The 17,020-nt window shown below is 42.7% G+C and overlaps 1 protein-coding gene across 1 annotated transcript; it reads left to right on the forward strand.

Annotated features, from left to right (window-relative positions):
- Window positions 1–12,714: 12,714 nt before the first annotated feature.
- Window positions 12,715–15,295, forward strand: LOC136483291 (protein Rf1, mitochondrial-like). The gene is made up of 2 exons (XM_066480304.1): window positions 12,715–13,297; window positions 13,409–15,295. The coding sequence occupies exons 1-2, from the start codon at window positions 12,715–12,717 to the stop codon at window positions 15,103–15,105; spliced, it is 2,280 nt and encodes a 759-aa protein (XP_066336401.1). The 3' UTR covers window positions 15,106–15,295.
- The last annotated feature ends 1,725 nt before the right edge of the window (window positions 15,296–17,020 follow it).

Raw genomic sequence — 17,020 nt, forward strand, 5'->3', positions numbered from 1 at the left:
CTAGTGTTCTTGAACTCACTACCATTGTCACTTCTAACTCTCTTGATGGTTGTTTCAAACTCATTGTGAATGCCCTTGACAAATGATTTGAATGTTGCAAACACATCACTTTTGTCCACTAGAAAGAATACCCATGTGTATCTAGTATAGTCATCCACTATCACAAAACCATATTTGTTACCACCAATGCTAGTGTATTGTGTTGGCCCAAACAAATCCATGTGCAATAACTCAAATGCTTTACTAGTGCTCATCATGCTTTTCTTAGGATGGGTGTTTCCAACTTGTTTGATGGCTTGACAAGAGCTACAAAGCTTATCCTTTTCAAACACAACATCTTTCAAGCCTCTAACCAAGTCATGCTTAACCAATCTATTCAATTGTTTCATTCCAACATGACCAAGCCTTCTATGCCATAACCAACCCATGCTAGACTTAGTGAACAAGCATGTAGATAATCTAGCTTCACTAGCATTGAAATCAACCAAGTATAGATTCTCATATCTAAAACCTTTGAAGATCAAATTAGAGCCATCTATACTTATGATCTCTACATCATCTACCCCAAATATGCATTTGAATCCAAGATCACACAATTGAGCCACGGATAGCAAATTGAAGTTCAAGCTCTCTACTAGCAACACATTGGAAATACTCATGTCATTGGATATTGCAATCTTACCAAGCCCCTTGACCTTGCCTTTGCCATTGTCACCAAATGTGATACTATCATAACCATCATTGCCATTAGTATTGATCGAGTTGAACATTCTTGCATCACCGGTCATGTGTTGAGTGCACCCACTATCAAGAACCCAATGCCTTCCTCCGGCTTTGTAATTTACCTACAAAAGAAGATCAATTCTTTTTAGGTATCCAAACTTGCTTGGGTCCTTGAAGGTTAGTCACTAAGCTCTTTGGTACCCAAATGGCTTTCTTCTTTGAGCCCATCCATGGTTTACCAATGAACTTAGCCTTCACACCATTTGTACCCTTGGTAAGCACATAGAAAGAATCAAGCTTAATGGAGGATACATTAGCATTTTTGCTTTTGTTCTTGCATTCATGCTCTTTATGACCAACTTGCTTGCAACTAGTGCAAAACTGACCATTGTTCTTCACAAAACTAGTCTTGTGAGGAGCAAAGGCCGACTTGCCTTTCTTGGGGGTATAGCCCAATCCCTCTTTGTAGAGAGAAGCTCTTTGGCTACCCAAGCACATAAGCAAGCAGTCCTCACCACCATAGGCCTTAGCCAAGGTGTGAGTGAGCTTATTGACCTCCTTCTTGAGGTTCTCATTCTTAACCATTAGTGAGGCATCACAAGTGAAACCATCACTACTAGATGAGGTGGAAGTAGTAGTACTACAAGAAGGGTTAGCGAGAGGAACAATGATAGGCATAGATAATGACTCATCAATTATATCACAAGTTAAACCTACATTGCAAGTTTCAACATGCTTCTTTTTATTTTGCTCAGCAAGCAAAGAGGAATGAGCCTTTTCAAGCTTTTTGTGAGCCTTGCCAAGCTTCTCATGGGCATCCTCTAGCCTCTCATGAGATGCATTGAGCTCATCAAAGGCTTGCTTAAGGGCTTTTAGTTCCTTACGCAAGCTTTTGCATTCCCTTCTCTTGATATCAAAGTGTTCTCTAGCATCTTCTAGCATATCAAATAGTTTATCCTTAGTAGGTTCATCATCATCACTATCACTATCATTTTTATTTTCATTTTCATTATCATGTTCCTCATCACTTCCATCATCACAAGTTTGTACCTTAGTGGCCTTAGCCATGAAGCATGATGGAGTGTCGAAGAGAGAAGGCTTCTCATTGATAGCAATGCTTGCCAATGCCTTCTTCTTGGTGGTCTTGTCATCATCACTATCATCATCATCACTTGAGGAAGCATCACTATCCCAAGTGACCACATATGAACCACCTTTCTTCTTCTTGAAGGCCATCTTGTCCTTCTTCTCTTTCTTTTCTTTCTTGTCCTTCTTCGTGTTCTTCTTGTTGTCATCATCATTGTCGCTATTGTATGGACATTGAGCAACAAGATGATCTTTGCTTCCACACTTGAAGCACCTTCTTGACTCTTCCTTATTCTTGGATGAAGATTTCTTTCTTCTAGCACGGTAGCCCTTCTTCACCATGAGCTTGCCAAATCTCTTGACAAAGAGAACCATCTTCTCATCATCATCATCATCCCATGAGCCATCATCTTCACTTAATGTTTCTTGCTTTGCCTTGCCCTTGGATGATGAGGCCTTGAATGCCACACTCTTCTTCTTCTCATCCTTCTTCTCATCTTTCTTCTCCTTTTCTTCCTTCTCATCATCATATCTATATGTATCATCGGTCATTATGTCTCCCAACACTTGGTTTGGTGTCATGGTGTCTAAATCACTCCTCACTAGAATAGTGACCAATGTACCAAATCTTGAAGGCAAACATCTCAAGAACTTGTGGGAGAAGTCCTTGTCCTTCACCTCTTCTCCAAGTGCTTTGAGATCATTGACAAGCACTTGAAGCCTATGGAACATCTCCGGCACACTCTCATCCTCCTTCATCTTGAAGCTTGCAAACTTCTCTTTGAGAATGTATACCTTTGCACCTTTCACGGCTTAAGGGCCCTCAAATGATTCTTCCAAGCTTCATGAGCCATCTCAATATTCTTGATTTGCTCAAATGTTCTCTCATCAATTGCATCATGAATAGCACTTAGAGCAATGTTATTGTTTTGGAGAAGCACTTCTTCAGCCATGGTGGGATTCTCCGGATCCTCAATCTCAATTTTGGTTTCTACCACCTTCCACACTCTTCTATTGATTGACTTGATATGTGTGGTCATCTTTGACTTCCAATATGGATAATTTGTGCCATCAAATTGGGGTGGCTTCTTGGTGTTGTTGATTTGAGCCATTTTTACACCGAAGGTTGTTAAGCCTCAAATCACGATGACCTCAGTTCTGATACCACTCGAAAGGTCCTAATGGCTAGAGGGGGGTGAATAGCCTAATAAAAATTTCTACAACAACACTCAACAAAAGGGTTAGACGATTATGAGGCAAAGCAAGAGTTGCACTAGCCTACTCAAAATGCAAGCCACCTACCACAATTCTAGTTTAGATAGTATCTATTCACACAATAGCTATGATACTACCCTATGTTAGTGTGCTCCCAAAGGCTAACTAAAGAGCCACACCAACCAAGCAAGCAAGCTCTCACAACTAGCTACACTAAAGAGCTTGACAACTAGTTTGCAGTAATGTAAAGAGAGAGATCAAGAAAATTATACCGCCGTGTAGATGAAGGAACCAATCAATCACAAGAGTGAATAACAATGAAGACCAACCACCTCAGAATCAAAGGATGAACACAATGATTTTTACTGAGGTTCACTTGCTCGCTGGCAAGCTACTCCTCGTTGTGGCGATTCACTCACTTGGAGGTTCACGCGCTAATTGGCTTCACACGCCAAACCCTCAATAGGGTGCTGCACAACCAACACAAGATGAGGATCACACAAGCCATGAGCACTTTACTAGAGTACCTTTTGGCTCTCCACCGGGGAAAGGTCAAGAACCCCTCACAATCACCACGATCGGAGCCGGAGACAATCACCACCCTCCGCTCAATGATCCTTGCTGCTCCAAGCCATCTAGGTGGCGACAACCACCAAGAGTAACAAGCGAATCCCGCAGCGAAACACGAACACCAAGTGCCTCTAGATGCAAACACTCAAGCAATGCACTTGGATTCTCTCCCAATCTCACAAAGATGATGAATCAATGATGGAGATGAGTAGGAGGGCTTTGGCTAAGCTCACAAGGTTGCTATGTCAATGCAAATGGCCAAGAGAGTGAGCTTGAGTCGGCCATGGGGCTTAAATAAAAGCCCCCATGAAATAGAGCCGTTGTACCCCTTCACTGGGTACAGCGCGGGGTTACCAGACGCTCCGGTCATACTGACCGAACTCTAGACCTAGCGTCTGGTCGCCCGATGTCAGCCACATGTCACACTGCGTTCAACAGGAGTCGTCTGATCTCAACGGTCATCTGTTGACCAGACGCTCCGCTACAACTGACCGGACTCTGAGCCTCCAGCGTCCGGTCATTTCCAGTAAGGTTCTAGAAACGCATTTCTTCGACCGAACGCGTCCGGTCAAGCTTGACCGGACCCTGCCAGCGTTCTATCACACTATGACTTCTTACTATGCCGCCCGACAACATGACCGGACCTAGACACTTAGTGTCCAGTCAGTCCATGACCCAGCGTCCGGTCATTCACCGACGCTGGCGTCTTCACTGCCATACATGACCAGATGCGCTGGTTCCCCAGAGGTCCAGCGTCCGGTCACTGTATAGCCAGCGACACTAACTCCTTTTCACTTCTATCTTCTTCACCCTTGCTCAAATGTGCCAACCACCAAGTGTATCACCTTGTGTACATGTGTTAGCATATTTTCACAAACATTTTCAAGGGTGTTAGCACTCCACTAGATCCTAAATGCATATGCAATGAGTTAGAGCATCTAGTGGCACTTTGATAACCGCATTCCGATACAAGTTTTACCCCTCTTAATAGTACGGCTATCAAACCTAAATGTGATCACACTCTCTAAGTGTCTTGATCACCAAAACAAAATAGCTCCTATGGTTTATACCTTTGCCTTGAGCTTTTTGTTTTTCTCTTTCTTCTTTCCAAGTCCAAGCACTTGATCATCACCATGGCATCATCTTCATCATGCAATGATCTTCATTTGCTTCACCACTTGGAGTGTGCTACCTATCTCATGATCACTTGATAAACTAGGTTAGCACTTAGGGTTTCATCAATTCTCCAAAACCAAACTAGAGCTTTCATCTATGCTTGTTTTGCTTGTTGGGACAACTATCAACAACATGTCCCATCTCATTGCATCCATAGCATCTTCTTGTGGCAACTTAGGCTTTCTTTCTTACCTCCTTGTACAATGGACACTTCTTGGAAGGATGGCCCAAATTCTTGCATATGAGACAAGCACTTGGTTCATCACTTTTCTTTTGATTGACCAACTTGGTGAAGGCCTTTTGTTCGGCCACTTCACACTTGTCGGCCCAACTCTTGTGTGGACACATGGCAATCTCATGTCCATACAATCCACAACCATAGCATAGCCTTTTTCCATGTTTCTTGCTCTTGGTTGTTTTATCCTTGCTTGATGTGTGATTCTTTTGTTGGGACTCAGAGGGAGCAAGGTTTGAACCCTTCTCAAACTTCTTCACCATGTTATCATGGTTATCTTCAGAAGGTTGTGCTTCCTCCTTTCCCTTCAATCGAATCACATCTTTCTTTAGTCTTTCCACTTCTTCTTTGAGCTCATGATTTTCTAAAAGATTTAGCTCAATCAAAGATTGGCTTGCTTGAGGAGCACACTCATTAGCACAAGAACTATTTAATTGAGATTGTGTACATGTGAGTGTGTGTGCGAGAGGTTGAAATGATTTCACCAATGTGATTACAACCTCATGAGCCACCTCAAGCATGATGCTTGATTCTACTAATTCCTCATGAGAGCACTTGAGATGAACATAGTTTGCTTGTAGAACATTATATTTGCTTGATAGTTCATCTAGCCTTGCCTTGAGCTCAAAGTTTTCCTTCTCTAGTTATGAAACACTAGAAGAGGAGTTAGTAACAAAAGCATGCTCAATTGACAATTTTTCATACCTTTCATTTATGACCTTTAGCTCTTGCAATTTGGAGGTGAGAAACTTTTCTTGATTTTGAAGTAATTGTTCTTGCTTCTCAATCTCTTCCTCTAGCTCATCATTCTTCTCAACTATCTTCATGAATATGAGCTTGTCTTTGTTGCTGAGATGATCAAGGGTGTAGCTATCTTCAATTTCAACATCACTCTCTTCTTGATCATCTACTTGTGCTATCTCCTTGACTTTCTCTATCTTGGTAGCCTTCTTCTTGCTTTTCTTAGCCATGAGACACAAGTGATGGGTATCATGAGATACTGAGGTTGACTCATCACTTGGTCTCCACCAGTCTTGAGCATTGTTGTAAATAGCTGCTTGCTGTTCTGCTGCCTTGATCATACTGGACACATCCGGTAGGTATACCGGACACGTCTGGTATGTGCAGGCAAATAGCAAGTCATATGCTGCTTGCACTTCCTGTTCTGGCTTGGTGCTCTTGAGGTCTTGTGAGACTTCTACACTGCATGAAGACACAATAGACATATTTTCCATTGACTCAAGCTCAAGTGCACTATCACATTTGGATTTTCCATATAACTCAACGAGTCTAGTCCAAATGAGATGAGCACTCTCCGGAGGTGGTTGTCCATTGAAGATTGCCTCATCTTGAACCTCTGCACTCAATGTACTTAAAATGACATTAATAGCTTGAGCATTAAGTTGCACGCATACCTCTTCCCCTTTTGACAATTTCTTGTAGTTGCTCCAATCAACTATGGGAAGAGGGATGTTTGCATCCACAATATGCTCAACAAGAGGGCTAATAGCCTGAAAAATATTGAGTACATGTAATGACCAAGTTCGAAAGTTTGAACCATCATTTTGGAGAAGCATCGGCTCCAATTCGATAGGCGTCGACATCCTTTTCTCATGGCGATGAAGCTTTAGGTGAGTTCTAGCTCTGATATCACTTGAAAGGACCTAGGATCCCGCCTAGAGGGGGGATGAATAGGCGTTTCTGAAAATTAACACCTTTAAAAGCGGAAACAATTTAGTAATGGGAGTTTCCAAAATGAAAACTCTAGATCAGAGTAATACAACCCCTCACAAGTTAGTCAATAAGTATATAAACAATATTAAAGAATCCTAGGAGCCTAGAACCTGCAACACAAGAGTTAGAACATATAACAAATAAATTCAACGCTGGGCTCTAATACCGGATGTGTCCGGTAGGTATACCGAACATGTCCGGTATACACATGTTCGCAGAACAGCCCCAAACTTGTTCCTTTTGATTTTCAATCTTCAGACCAACCTGTAGGCACCCACTAAAGATAGTGCCACACACAGGTAACCTGCACAAGAGCTGGAGCAATACAAATATCAAATGAAATGCGAATTGAGATACGATATTTGTTTTACCGAAGGTCGGACTCCATTGAGTCCTTCTCTCTGTTGAGGGGTCTGTGGGCGACCCAGGGAAGGTCAGCCCTAGAGGGTACCACGAAGGTCACTCTAGCTAGAGTCTTTTCCAACTCCTTTTTCTCCTTCCACTAGTTGATTCCTTTCCTTGCGGCGACGGAATCGACCGTTACAGACTTTTCGAGGCACACCACAATCTCTCGGGTGCTCTCCGGCGACGCCTAGCCGTTTAGGACCAAAGAGTCCAAGAGTAACAAATCCAAATCATGAGATTGACAATATGCACAGGTGCTCAAGTGGATGGTTTGCTCTCCTTTTGAATTTCCCTCAACCCACAAATTGGTTTTGGCAATTTGGATCAATCACTCACTAAGAGAGGGTTAGAGAGTGTTTGCAAGGCTCAAAACATGGGGGGATGAGCAGAATCAGCAACCTCCAAAGGTGGAGGTTTGGGGGTATTTATATCCCCCTTGAAAAACTAGCCATTTTAGAGCCGTTGAGCTCATACCGGACACGTCCGGTATGCACCGGTATGACTTGTATGACTTGTACTACGCCAATGGTAACTAAGTTAAAATATGCAAGGTGTTAGAACTCCCGATGTTTGCCGGGACTTCCGACAGCCGAAACTCCCGACCCCGGCTCCTTTGAAAAACAAGCCGTTGGGCACTGGCCTATTATACCGGATACGTCCGGTGTGACCAGGTTAGTTAGCTCTCCAGGTCAGTTGGGTGTTGGGACTTCTGACCCCCGAAACTCCTGGCTAAAACATGTCGGGACTTTCGACGAGCCCAACCCGAGAAACAAGGTCACTGTTGTGACCTGGCCCATACCGGACACGTATGCGCAGCCACATAACACCAAGTTAGTTTCTCTCTTCTATCTTTCACTCAAACCTCACATGGGTTGTCTTGAGCACTTATGAAACATTATCCATCAATATGATGCATCCCTCTTAATAGTACGGCATTCCTATTAACTCAAAATCAAATGAAGAACAAATTTAAACCTTTTGAGTTGATCTCCTTTGAATCGATGCCGTGTCTTTCAATCTTTATCAAGTGAGGGTGCCAACATGTCAATATTGATCTTTTCACTTGAGCATAGCCATCTTGAGCATGTGACTTGATTCCATTCATCAAATACGAATAACTCCAAATGAATGAAGTCACTTCCATCAACTTGTCCAACATAAATTTGATCCTCCACATCAATATAACCTTCATAGCTTGATCAGTACGTCAACTAAATGCATGTACTTCCTTCTTCACCCTAGCTGGGTTCTTCGGCCACCAAGCCATCGCTTGCCCTTCACCTTTGCTTAGTACCTCGAAGCCTTTCCTCGCTATCTTCACCAACTCAAGCCATCAAGTCACACCTTGTGTTGAATCATACAATGAATTCCATAGAACACCATCATCAATCATTGATATCCCACAATAAATAAGACATTGCATGAATTCCATTTGCATTGTTGTCTTGTGCTTGAACTAGATTGCTTATACAACAACATATCATTTTGGCCTTATACACTTTCAATAAGCATCTGTGAGATAACCAATTTTCTGTTTCACACTTAGAGAAAACGTTAGATCTTTAATCGTGTTGTCATTCAATCATCCAAAACGCACTAAAGGGCTAGATGCACTTTCAAAAACTGTCTTCCCTATCCAGTCTAATAGATTACTAACAAAATGAGGCTCTTGTTCACGGTAATGGCAGTTGAGAAAACAAAAAATACGAATTGATGGTAGATAAGGAAAGCTATTATTTTTTATGGCAATGAGGGAAGCAGTATAGATTTTGATGGCAATGAGCAAATTTTCTCATGGTTCTACCCGATGGACATCTAGTATATGTGTAAGTATTCTGATCTATTCTAAGTATTCTTCTAGACAACTCATATCGGATGCATTCCATCGATGAACTAATTAGACTCGAGCACCTACTATGTCTGGATGCCATTGTTGTCTTGTAAACCTGTTGACGGGGGAGTCTGTTGATGAAGCAAATGGTGGCCTCTTGTTCATACATTATCTTATAGAGAAGAAATGGCTTCATTAGTGTACCCATAACATCCTCTATTCAGTACGTGCATGATAAAAGTAGTAACCGAGAAATGTAAAAGTGTGGCACACCTGTGAAAAGTCTTCTCTGTGTTAAAATCATAAAATCCATGTGATTTTATTTATTATTTTATGTTTCTTAAATCTGAAATTAGACACAGTCCTATGTATTTTCAATGAAAAGATTATCTTTGCTGACGAAGGAAGTTGTTTTATGAAATTTTCTATGGTCCAATAGTGTGGTGACATGAGATCGTTATCCTTCATCACATTTTTTTTGTTTCTTCATCTTGAGCAATACCGCGGGTCTCTCTGAACCAATTTGGTTTCATGCCCGGAAGGTCAACCACGGAAGCCATTTTCTTAATAAGACAAGTTATGGAGCGGTATAGGGAGAAAAAGAAGGACCTACACATGGTTTTTATTGACTTGGAGAAGGCTTATGATAAAATACAAATGAATGTTATATGGTGGGCTTTGGACAAACATAAAGTCCCAACGAAGTACATCGGGCTCATTAAGAACATGTACAACAATGTTGTGAGTAGTATTCGAACAAGTGATGGAGACTCGGATGACTTCCCGATTAGGATATGACTACATCAAGGGTCAGCTTTGAGCCCTTTTCTGTTTGCCTTGGTGATGGATGAGGTCACAAGGGACATACAAGGGGACATCCCTTGGTGTATGCTTTTCGCGGATGATGTAGTGCTAGTTGATGAAAGTCGGGCATGAGTGAATCAGAAACTAGAGTTATGGCGGGAGACTTTGGAGTCCAAAGGTTTTAGACTCAGTAGAACTAAAGCTGAGTATATGAGATGTGACTTTGGCACTACTACTCGGGAGGAGGAAGATGTTAGTTTGGAAGGTTAAGTAGTGCCTAGGAAGGATACCTTTTGATATTTATGATCAATGCTACAGAGAGACGGGGATATTGATGAAGATGTTAGCCATAGAATCAGAGCAGGGTGGATGAAGTGGCGCTAAGCATCTGGTGTCCTATGTGACAAAAGGGTACCACAAAAGCTAAAAGACAAGTTTTATAGGACGACGATTAGACCTGCTATGTTGTATGGTACAGAATGTTGGCCTACGAAAAGACATGTTCAACAGATAAGTGTCGCGGAAATGCGTATGTTGCGTTGGATTTGCGGTCATACAAGAAGTGATCGAGTTCGTAACGATGATATACGTGATAGATTAGGGGTAGCACCAATTGAAGAAAAGCTTGTCCAACAATAGTTGAGATGGTTTGGACATGTCCAACGGAGACCTCCAGAGGCACCGATGCGTAGTGGAATCCTAAGCCAGGATAGTAACGTGAAGAGAGGCAGAGTAAGACCGAAATTGACTTGGGTAGAGGCAGTAAAAGGAGCCTTGAAAGGATGGAATATACCTAAAGACTTAGCCTTAGATAGGAGTGCTTGGAAAACAGCTATTCATGTGCCTGAACCTTTATTGCTTCTGCTGGGTTTCAACTCTAGCCTATCCCAACTTGTTTGGGACTTAAAGGCTTTGTTGTTGTTGTTGTTGTTGTTGTTGTTTCTTCATCTTGAATCTTAAGAGTAGCCCTTTGAGCTGTTGCAGTGTTAATTCCATTTTTTGTTCTTGTTTTTCCTTGGTCTTTGGCAGACCACAGCCTGCAGGGCAGCAGCCTATGCCTGTGACTTCGCCTTCGCCACTGCATGGTAGTCGTCGTACTAGCGGCGGTGGTAGATGCAGCTTCGGTGGAAAGCGGAAGAGGGGAGATGATCGTGGTAGCAATAGCAACAACAGCCGAAGGGTCTAACAATGTCGGTGCTTAGAAGTTAATTGAACCTTATATTTCTGTGTGCATCACCATGCTGGGTCTATAGCAAAATGCTTTAGTAACACCGATCTGATCACCCTTCTCTAACTTAACATGCGAACTGAAGATTTTTTTTTCCTTTGAAAGCTGAACTGAAGATTTATAAATTGAAAGTGAATGCCAAGCAGGTAACGATGATTAATGGCAGGGTTGCATTTGTGATCAACTAGCAGCAGCAAGTGAAGTGGAGATGGCAAAAGTGATCAAATGAACAAGGCTGAACTCTGAATACTGAACTGTAAGTATCCAACTCTGAATACTGAATTTAAGTGTGAACTGATGGGAGCAGTGTGCCTGTGACTTCCCCTCCGCCACAGCATAATAGCGGCGGAGGTAGATGCAGCTTCGGTGAAAAGCAGAAGAGGGGAGATGACCGTGGTAGCAATAGCAACAACAGCCGAAGGATCTAACAATGTCGGTGCTTAGAAGTTAATAGAACCTTATATTTCTGTGTGCATCACCATGCTGGGTCTACAACAAGATGCTTTAGTAACACCGACCTTATCACCCTCCTCTAATTTAGCATGCAAACTGAAGATTTTTTCTTTGAAAGGTGAACTGAAGATTTGTAAACTGAAAGTGAATGTCAAGCAAGTAACGGTGATTAATGGCAGTGTTGAATTTGTGATAAACTAGCAGCAGCAAGTGAAGTGGAGATGGCAAAAGTGATCAAATGAACAAGGCTAAACTCTGAATATTGAACTGTCAATATCTCTACTCTGAATACTGAACTTGAAGTCTGAACTGGTGGGAGCAGTTTGCGCATCTCCCAAGCCACGTCTCCTGCCCATGGCTGCCGGTGCAGCATCGGAGTCGGTCGATGAACACAGAGTTCATCTGCTACAAAGAGAACACACTTGGATGAAAATAATTTCCTAACAAACATTTTTCTCTTTGCATATGATGAACAGGGACAACAACATAGAACACACTCCTGTGGAAGGCTTATAAGCCACGGAGACATACAGTGTCCTGGCCAAACATGCGGGAGGCTTATAATCCATTTATTACTGACTTCATCGAGAGCAGAGCATTCAAGAAGTATACTGTTTATATATCCCGTGAGTGCTCTGCTCGCTTCAGATCCGGAGGTGTGTTAGAGTTAATCTTGTTCTTTGAGTTTTATTTCTTTGAGTCTGTAGTGGTCAGAATACTAGTTAGCTTGTGCCTTGCCTACGTTAGAGAGTGGATAAGGCACGAAGTGCGTGCTTCTAGAGATTGGCGTCCGTGATCTGCATGTAGGTGCTTGCATTGCATGCAGGAAGCCAGATGGACATGGACCAGGCGGCTCGGAGTTGGAGGTGCGGCCAAGTGAACCGGAGTCGTGGGCTTGTGCGTGAAGAGTGGATCAGCCTGACCGAGTCAAATTGCTAGTAGTGCTCTGCATCTGCATGGGAGGAGTAGACGAGTAGTGGCCTGAATCTGAATGTAGGGGATGACTGGGTCTGTGAGTGGGCTGTGAAGTGAGAAGAAAAATTCCTGTGTTGGTGCGCTGGTGTGCAGTGCCAAAAAAAATTCCTGTCTCTAGTTCTTGTGTCCATGAGCTTCTTCTTCTGAGCGCAAAATATTACGTGAGTGCTAGAGCTTGTGTTCTTGTGAGCTGGGCCAACAAGGTGGACGCAGCGCCAGCCGCCCGCCCCGTGCCTCTCCTCGCCAGGCCACTAGCCCCGTCAGCCGCGCCCTGTCAGCATGCGCCGCCACGTGGGCGCCGCCTACGACCGGTGCATGGAGCTGGAGCTCGTCATCGCCGACCGCACCCACTCGAGAAGCCTCTGCCTCGATGACGCGCTCAAGCTGTTTGATGAATTGCTTTCCCACGCCAGGCCCGCGTCGGTTACCGCCTTCAACCAGCTCCTCAACGCCGTGTCTCGTGCCTCGGACCGGCGCTCCTCCTCCACCTCAGAGTCAGAGCTCGTCGTCTCCCTCTTCAACCGGATGGTCCGTGAATGCTCTGATAAGGTGGCTCCCGACAGGTGCACCTACAGCATCCTCATTGGCTGCGTCTGCCGCATGGGCCGCCTAGAGCATGGTTTTGCCGCCTTTGGCCTCATCCTTAAGACGGGCTGGAGGGTGAATGACATAGTCATCAATCAACTGCTCAAGGGCCTCTGTGACGCCAGGAGGGTGGGTGAGGCCATGGACCTATTGCTCCGACGAATGCCGGAAGTTGGATGCGCGCCTGGTGTAGTTTCATATAACACACTCCTCAAGGGTTTCTGCGATGAAAAGAGAGTGGAGGAGGCACTTGAGCTGCTCCACATGATGGCTGATGGTCAAGGTAGTATCTGCTCACTAGATGTGGTGTCATATACAACACCGTCATGATGGCTGATGGTTGATGGTCAGGTGGATAAAAACTTACAGCCTATTCCTTGAAATGCAGGTATTTCACCGAATATTGTGACATACAATACAATCATTGACGGCCTGTGCAAAACTCAAGCGGTTGATAGGGCCGAGGTTGTCCTTCAGCAGATGATCGATAAAGGTGTCAAGCCAAACATTAGGACGTACACTTGTCTGATCCGTGGACATCTTTTTACAGGACAATGGGAAGAGGTGGTTCGGAGGTTTAAAGAAATGTCTGCACGTGGTATTGAGCCAAATGATTTTACTTATGGTTTGCTTCTGGACTATCTATGCAAGAATGGAAATTGCAGTGAAGCTCGAAATTTTTTTGATTCTATGATTAGGAAGGGCATAAAACCTAATGTTACTATCTATGCCATTATGCTTCATGGATATGGTAACAAAGGAGCTCTTTCTGAAATGCATGATCTCCTGAGTTTGATGGTAGCAAATGGTATTTCACCTGATCATTACATCTTTAACACTGTGATCTCTGCATATGCTAAAAGGGCAATGATAGATGAGGTGATGCATATATTTATCAAAATGAAGCAGCAAGGTTTGAATCCAGATGTCGTCAGTTATGCAACATTAATAGATGCACTTTGCAAGTTGGGAAGAGTGGATGATGCTTTGCTCCAATTCAATCAGATGATCAATGAAGGAGTGACTCCTAGCATTGTAGTTTTTACCTCCCTTGTTTATGGACTTTGCACTGTTGACAAATGGGAGAAGGTTGAGGAATTATTTCTCAAAATGTTGAATCAAAGAATTCGCCCTAACATCGTTTTCTTCAACACAATATTGTGTAACTTATGCAGAGAAGGACGGGTTATGGAAGCCCGGAGGCTCACTGACTCGATGGTATGCATGGGTGTCAAGCCTGATGTTATCTCATACAACACATTAATAGATGGCCACTGTTTAGCCAATAGAATTGATGAAGCGTCACAGCTACTTGATAGTATGGCCTCAGTTGGCTTGAAACCTGACATTTTTTCTTATGATACATTGCTTAATGGCTATTGTAAAGTTGGCAGGATAGACAATGCATATTGTCTTTTCCGAGAAATGTTGAGGAAGGGAGTTATGCCTGGAGTTGTGACTTACAATACTATGCTGCATGGTTTGTTTCGGACTAGAAGATTTTCTGAAGCAAAGGAACTGTACCTCAATATGATTAAAAGTGGAAAACAGTGGTCCATTCGCACATACAGCATAATTCTAAATGGGCTTTGCAAAAACAATTGTGTTGATGAAGCATTCAAAATGTTTCGGAGCATGTGTTCTAAGGATCTTGAACTTGACATTATTACTTTCAACATCATGATTGATGCTTTGTTCAAAGGCGGCAGAAAGGAAGATGCCATGCATTTGTTTGCTGCTATCCCTGCTAATGGTTTGGTTCCGGATGTTGTGACCTACCGCTTAATAGCTGAAAATCTCATAGAAGAAGGGTCGCTAGAGGAGTTTGATGGTCTGTTTTCAGCAATGGAAAAAAGTGGTACTGCTCCAAACTCACGAATGTTAAATGCTCTAGCTAGGAGGTTGTTGCGTAGAGGTGACATAAGCAGGGCTGGGGCTTACCTCTCCAAGCTTGATGAGAAGAACTTCTCACTTGAGGCTTCCACTACTTCCATGCTTATATCAATTTTTTCGAGGGAGGAATATCAGCACTATGCAAAGTCCCTGCCTGAAAAGTATCATTTCTTCAGTGATGCCAGCAAATGAGTGTTGAAGAAAAAATGAGTTCAGTTTTCAACTGTGCTGATCATCTTTATGTGACATGTAAATTTGTTGGAGTGACTATTCTGTCTTGTGCTCTAACTTTCTTGGCCATGCTCTGTGGTATTCTTCTAGAGAAATGTTCTCTTGTTAGTGCACTTCAGCATGAGGTTTGTCTACAGGTAAAATAATCGTGTGCGCAGTCCTAGTTAGTTTGACAGCAGCAATCAGATGCATTTATTGCATAATTTGTGAAGGAACCCTACCCTCCCGGGTTCTTGTAATCAAATGGTTGCACTTTAAGCATTTCCCATTAGATACTAACTGGACCCTATTATTATTGTTCTTGTAACAGGGAAAGAAGATAAGAGTTTCTTCCTCCTAGGATAAGGAGACACTATTATTGCAAATGTACACTATCATTTGGACACTGGGTGATTTAAAAAATACAGTGGAAGAAGTTGGCTCAGGAGTTTAAAAGTCTCTAGAAGGTATGGATAAAATAGTAGATTGTTCACCACCTTTAGTGTGCATTATTACAGTTGGTTTAATCTGAATGGCACCAATTTCAGATGACAATAAGGGTTATGGCTTTATCGAATACTACAAGCAGGCATGCGTAGAATATGCAAAGCAGAAGATGTCTACTCCAGAATTCAAAATAGATATAAATGCTCCTACTGTCAGTTAGGCAGATCCAAAGAATGGTGGTGAATCTGCATCTATTGCGCAGGTTTTTTTTAGCATCATATGACAGAATGGTACCTTTTATGTTTCTTCTTTCATGATATTGTGTATAAGTGTATGGATGTGCATTTTTGTCTTCGTGTTAAATCTCTATATGTCAAAAAACTGCCCAAGACTGTTAAGAACAGCTGAAAAGGCTGTCTGAGTGCCAAATTCCAGAAGTCGTTCTTTCTCCTGCAAAATGTGGTCATGAAGATGGGTGCTGTTTTGTTTACTTTAAGGGACAGTCCATGTCCAAGATCCTGATGACGAGTTTCCTTCGTTCTCTGACATCTTTCTGTAGCCAGTCAATTTTTCTCCAACAGGTGAGCTTCTGGATTGTTCACATGCAAAACCACCTGCTGATAATACTGTAAAGTTACCTACCGCTAAAAAGGAGGCCCTTTGCTCCCTACTTATACCCCACTGGCCCACTTGGATAGGAACTGGCAGGATCTTATAATTACTTGCAAATGACTGGCAAACGCTTACAGTAACACAGATGTTTATGGTGTGCTTCCTGGTCATGCTTCACCGGTAGATGACATTTGACATCTTATGTTTCAAACCGGCCCAAATGTGTGTGTGTGTTTGAAATAAGCAGTAGAGTTGACACAATTATTTTAAGAATATGAAAAAAAGAGAGCAAAATACAAAAACCACACTGAAAAACACAGCTCGCATTGGCCCAGTACAGGAGGATGGTATAGTTCTTACTCTTGTATATCTTGTTTTGGGACAGGACACTCTTGCACTTGTGCAGGCAATGTTGTTTTCTGCTGCTGCTGCTCCACCAAGTTAACAATGATCCCAATGGTTCTACCCGATGGCCATCTAGTATATGTGTAAGTATTCTGATCTATTCTAAGTATTCTTCTAGAAAACTCATATAGGATGCATTCCTTTTTTTCGCGAACATGCCAGGGCTAGCATTCGGATGCATTCCATTGATGAACTAATTAGAGTCCAGCACCAACTACATCTGGATTCCATTGTTTGTCTTGTAAACCTGTTGATGATGAAGCAAATGGTGGTCTCTTGTTCATACATTATCTTACAGAGAAGAAATGGCTTCATTAGTGTGCCCATAACCTCCTCTATTCAGTATGTGCACGATAAAAGTAGTGACCGAGAAATATAAAAGTGTGGCACGCCTGTGAAAAATCTTGCCTCTGTGTTAAAATCATAAAATGCA

Source organism: Miscanthus floridulus, chromosome 9 (genome assembly GCF_019320115.1).
Source record: "Miscanthus floridulus cultivar M001 chromosome 9, ASM1932011v1, whole genome shotgun sequence".
Lineage (NCBI taxonomy): Eukaryota > Viridiplantae > Streptophyta > Magnoliopsida > Poales > Poaceae > Miscanthus > Miscanthus floridulus.

Coding starts and splice junctions, on each gene's coding strand:
- LOC136483291 (XM_066480304.1), top strand. CDS start 12,715: ATGCGCCGCCACGTGGGCGCCGCCTACGACCGGTGCATGGAGCTGGAG. Junction 13,298..13,408: donor GCTCCACATGATGGCTGATG/GTCAAGGTAGTA, acceptor CTTGAAATGCAG/GTATTTCACCGAATATTGTG.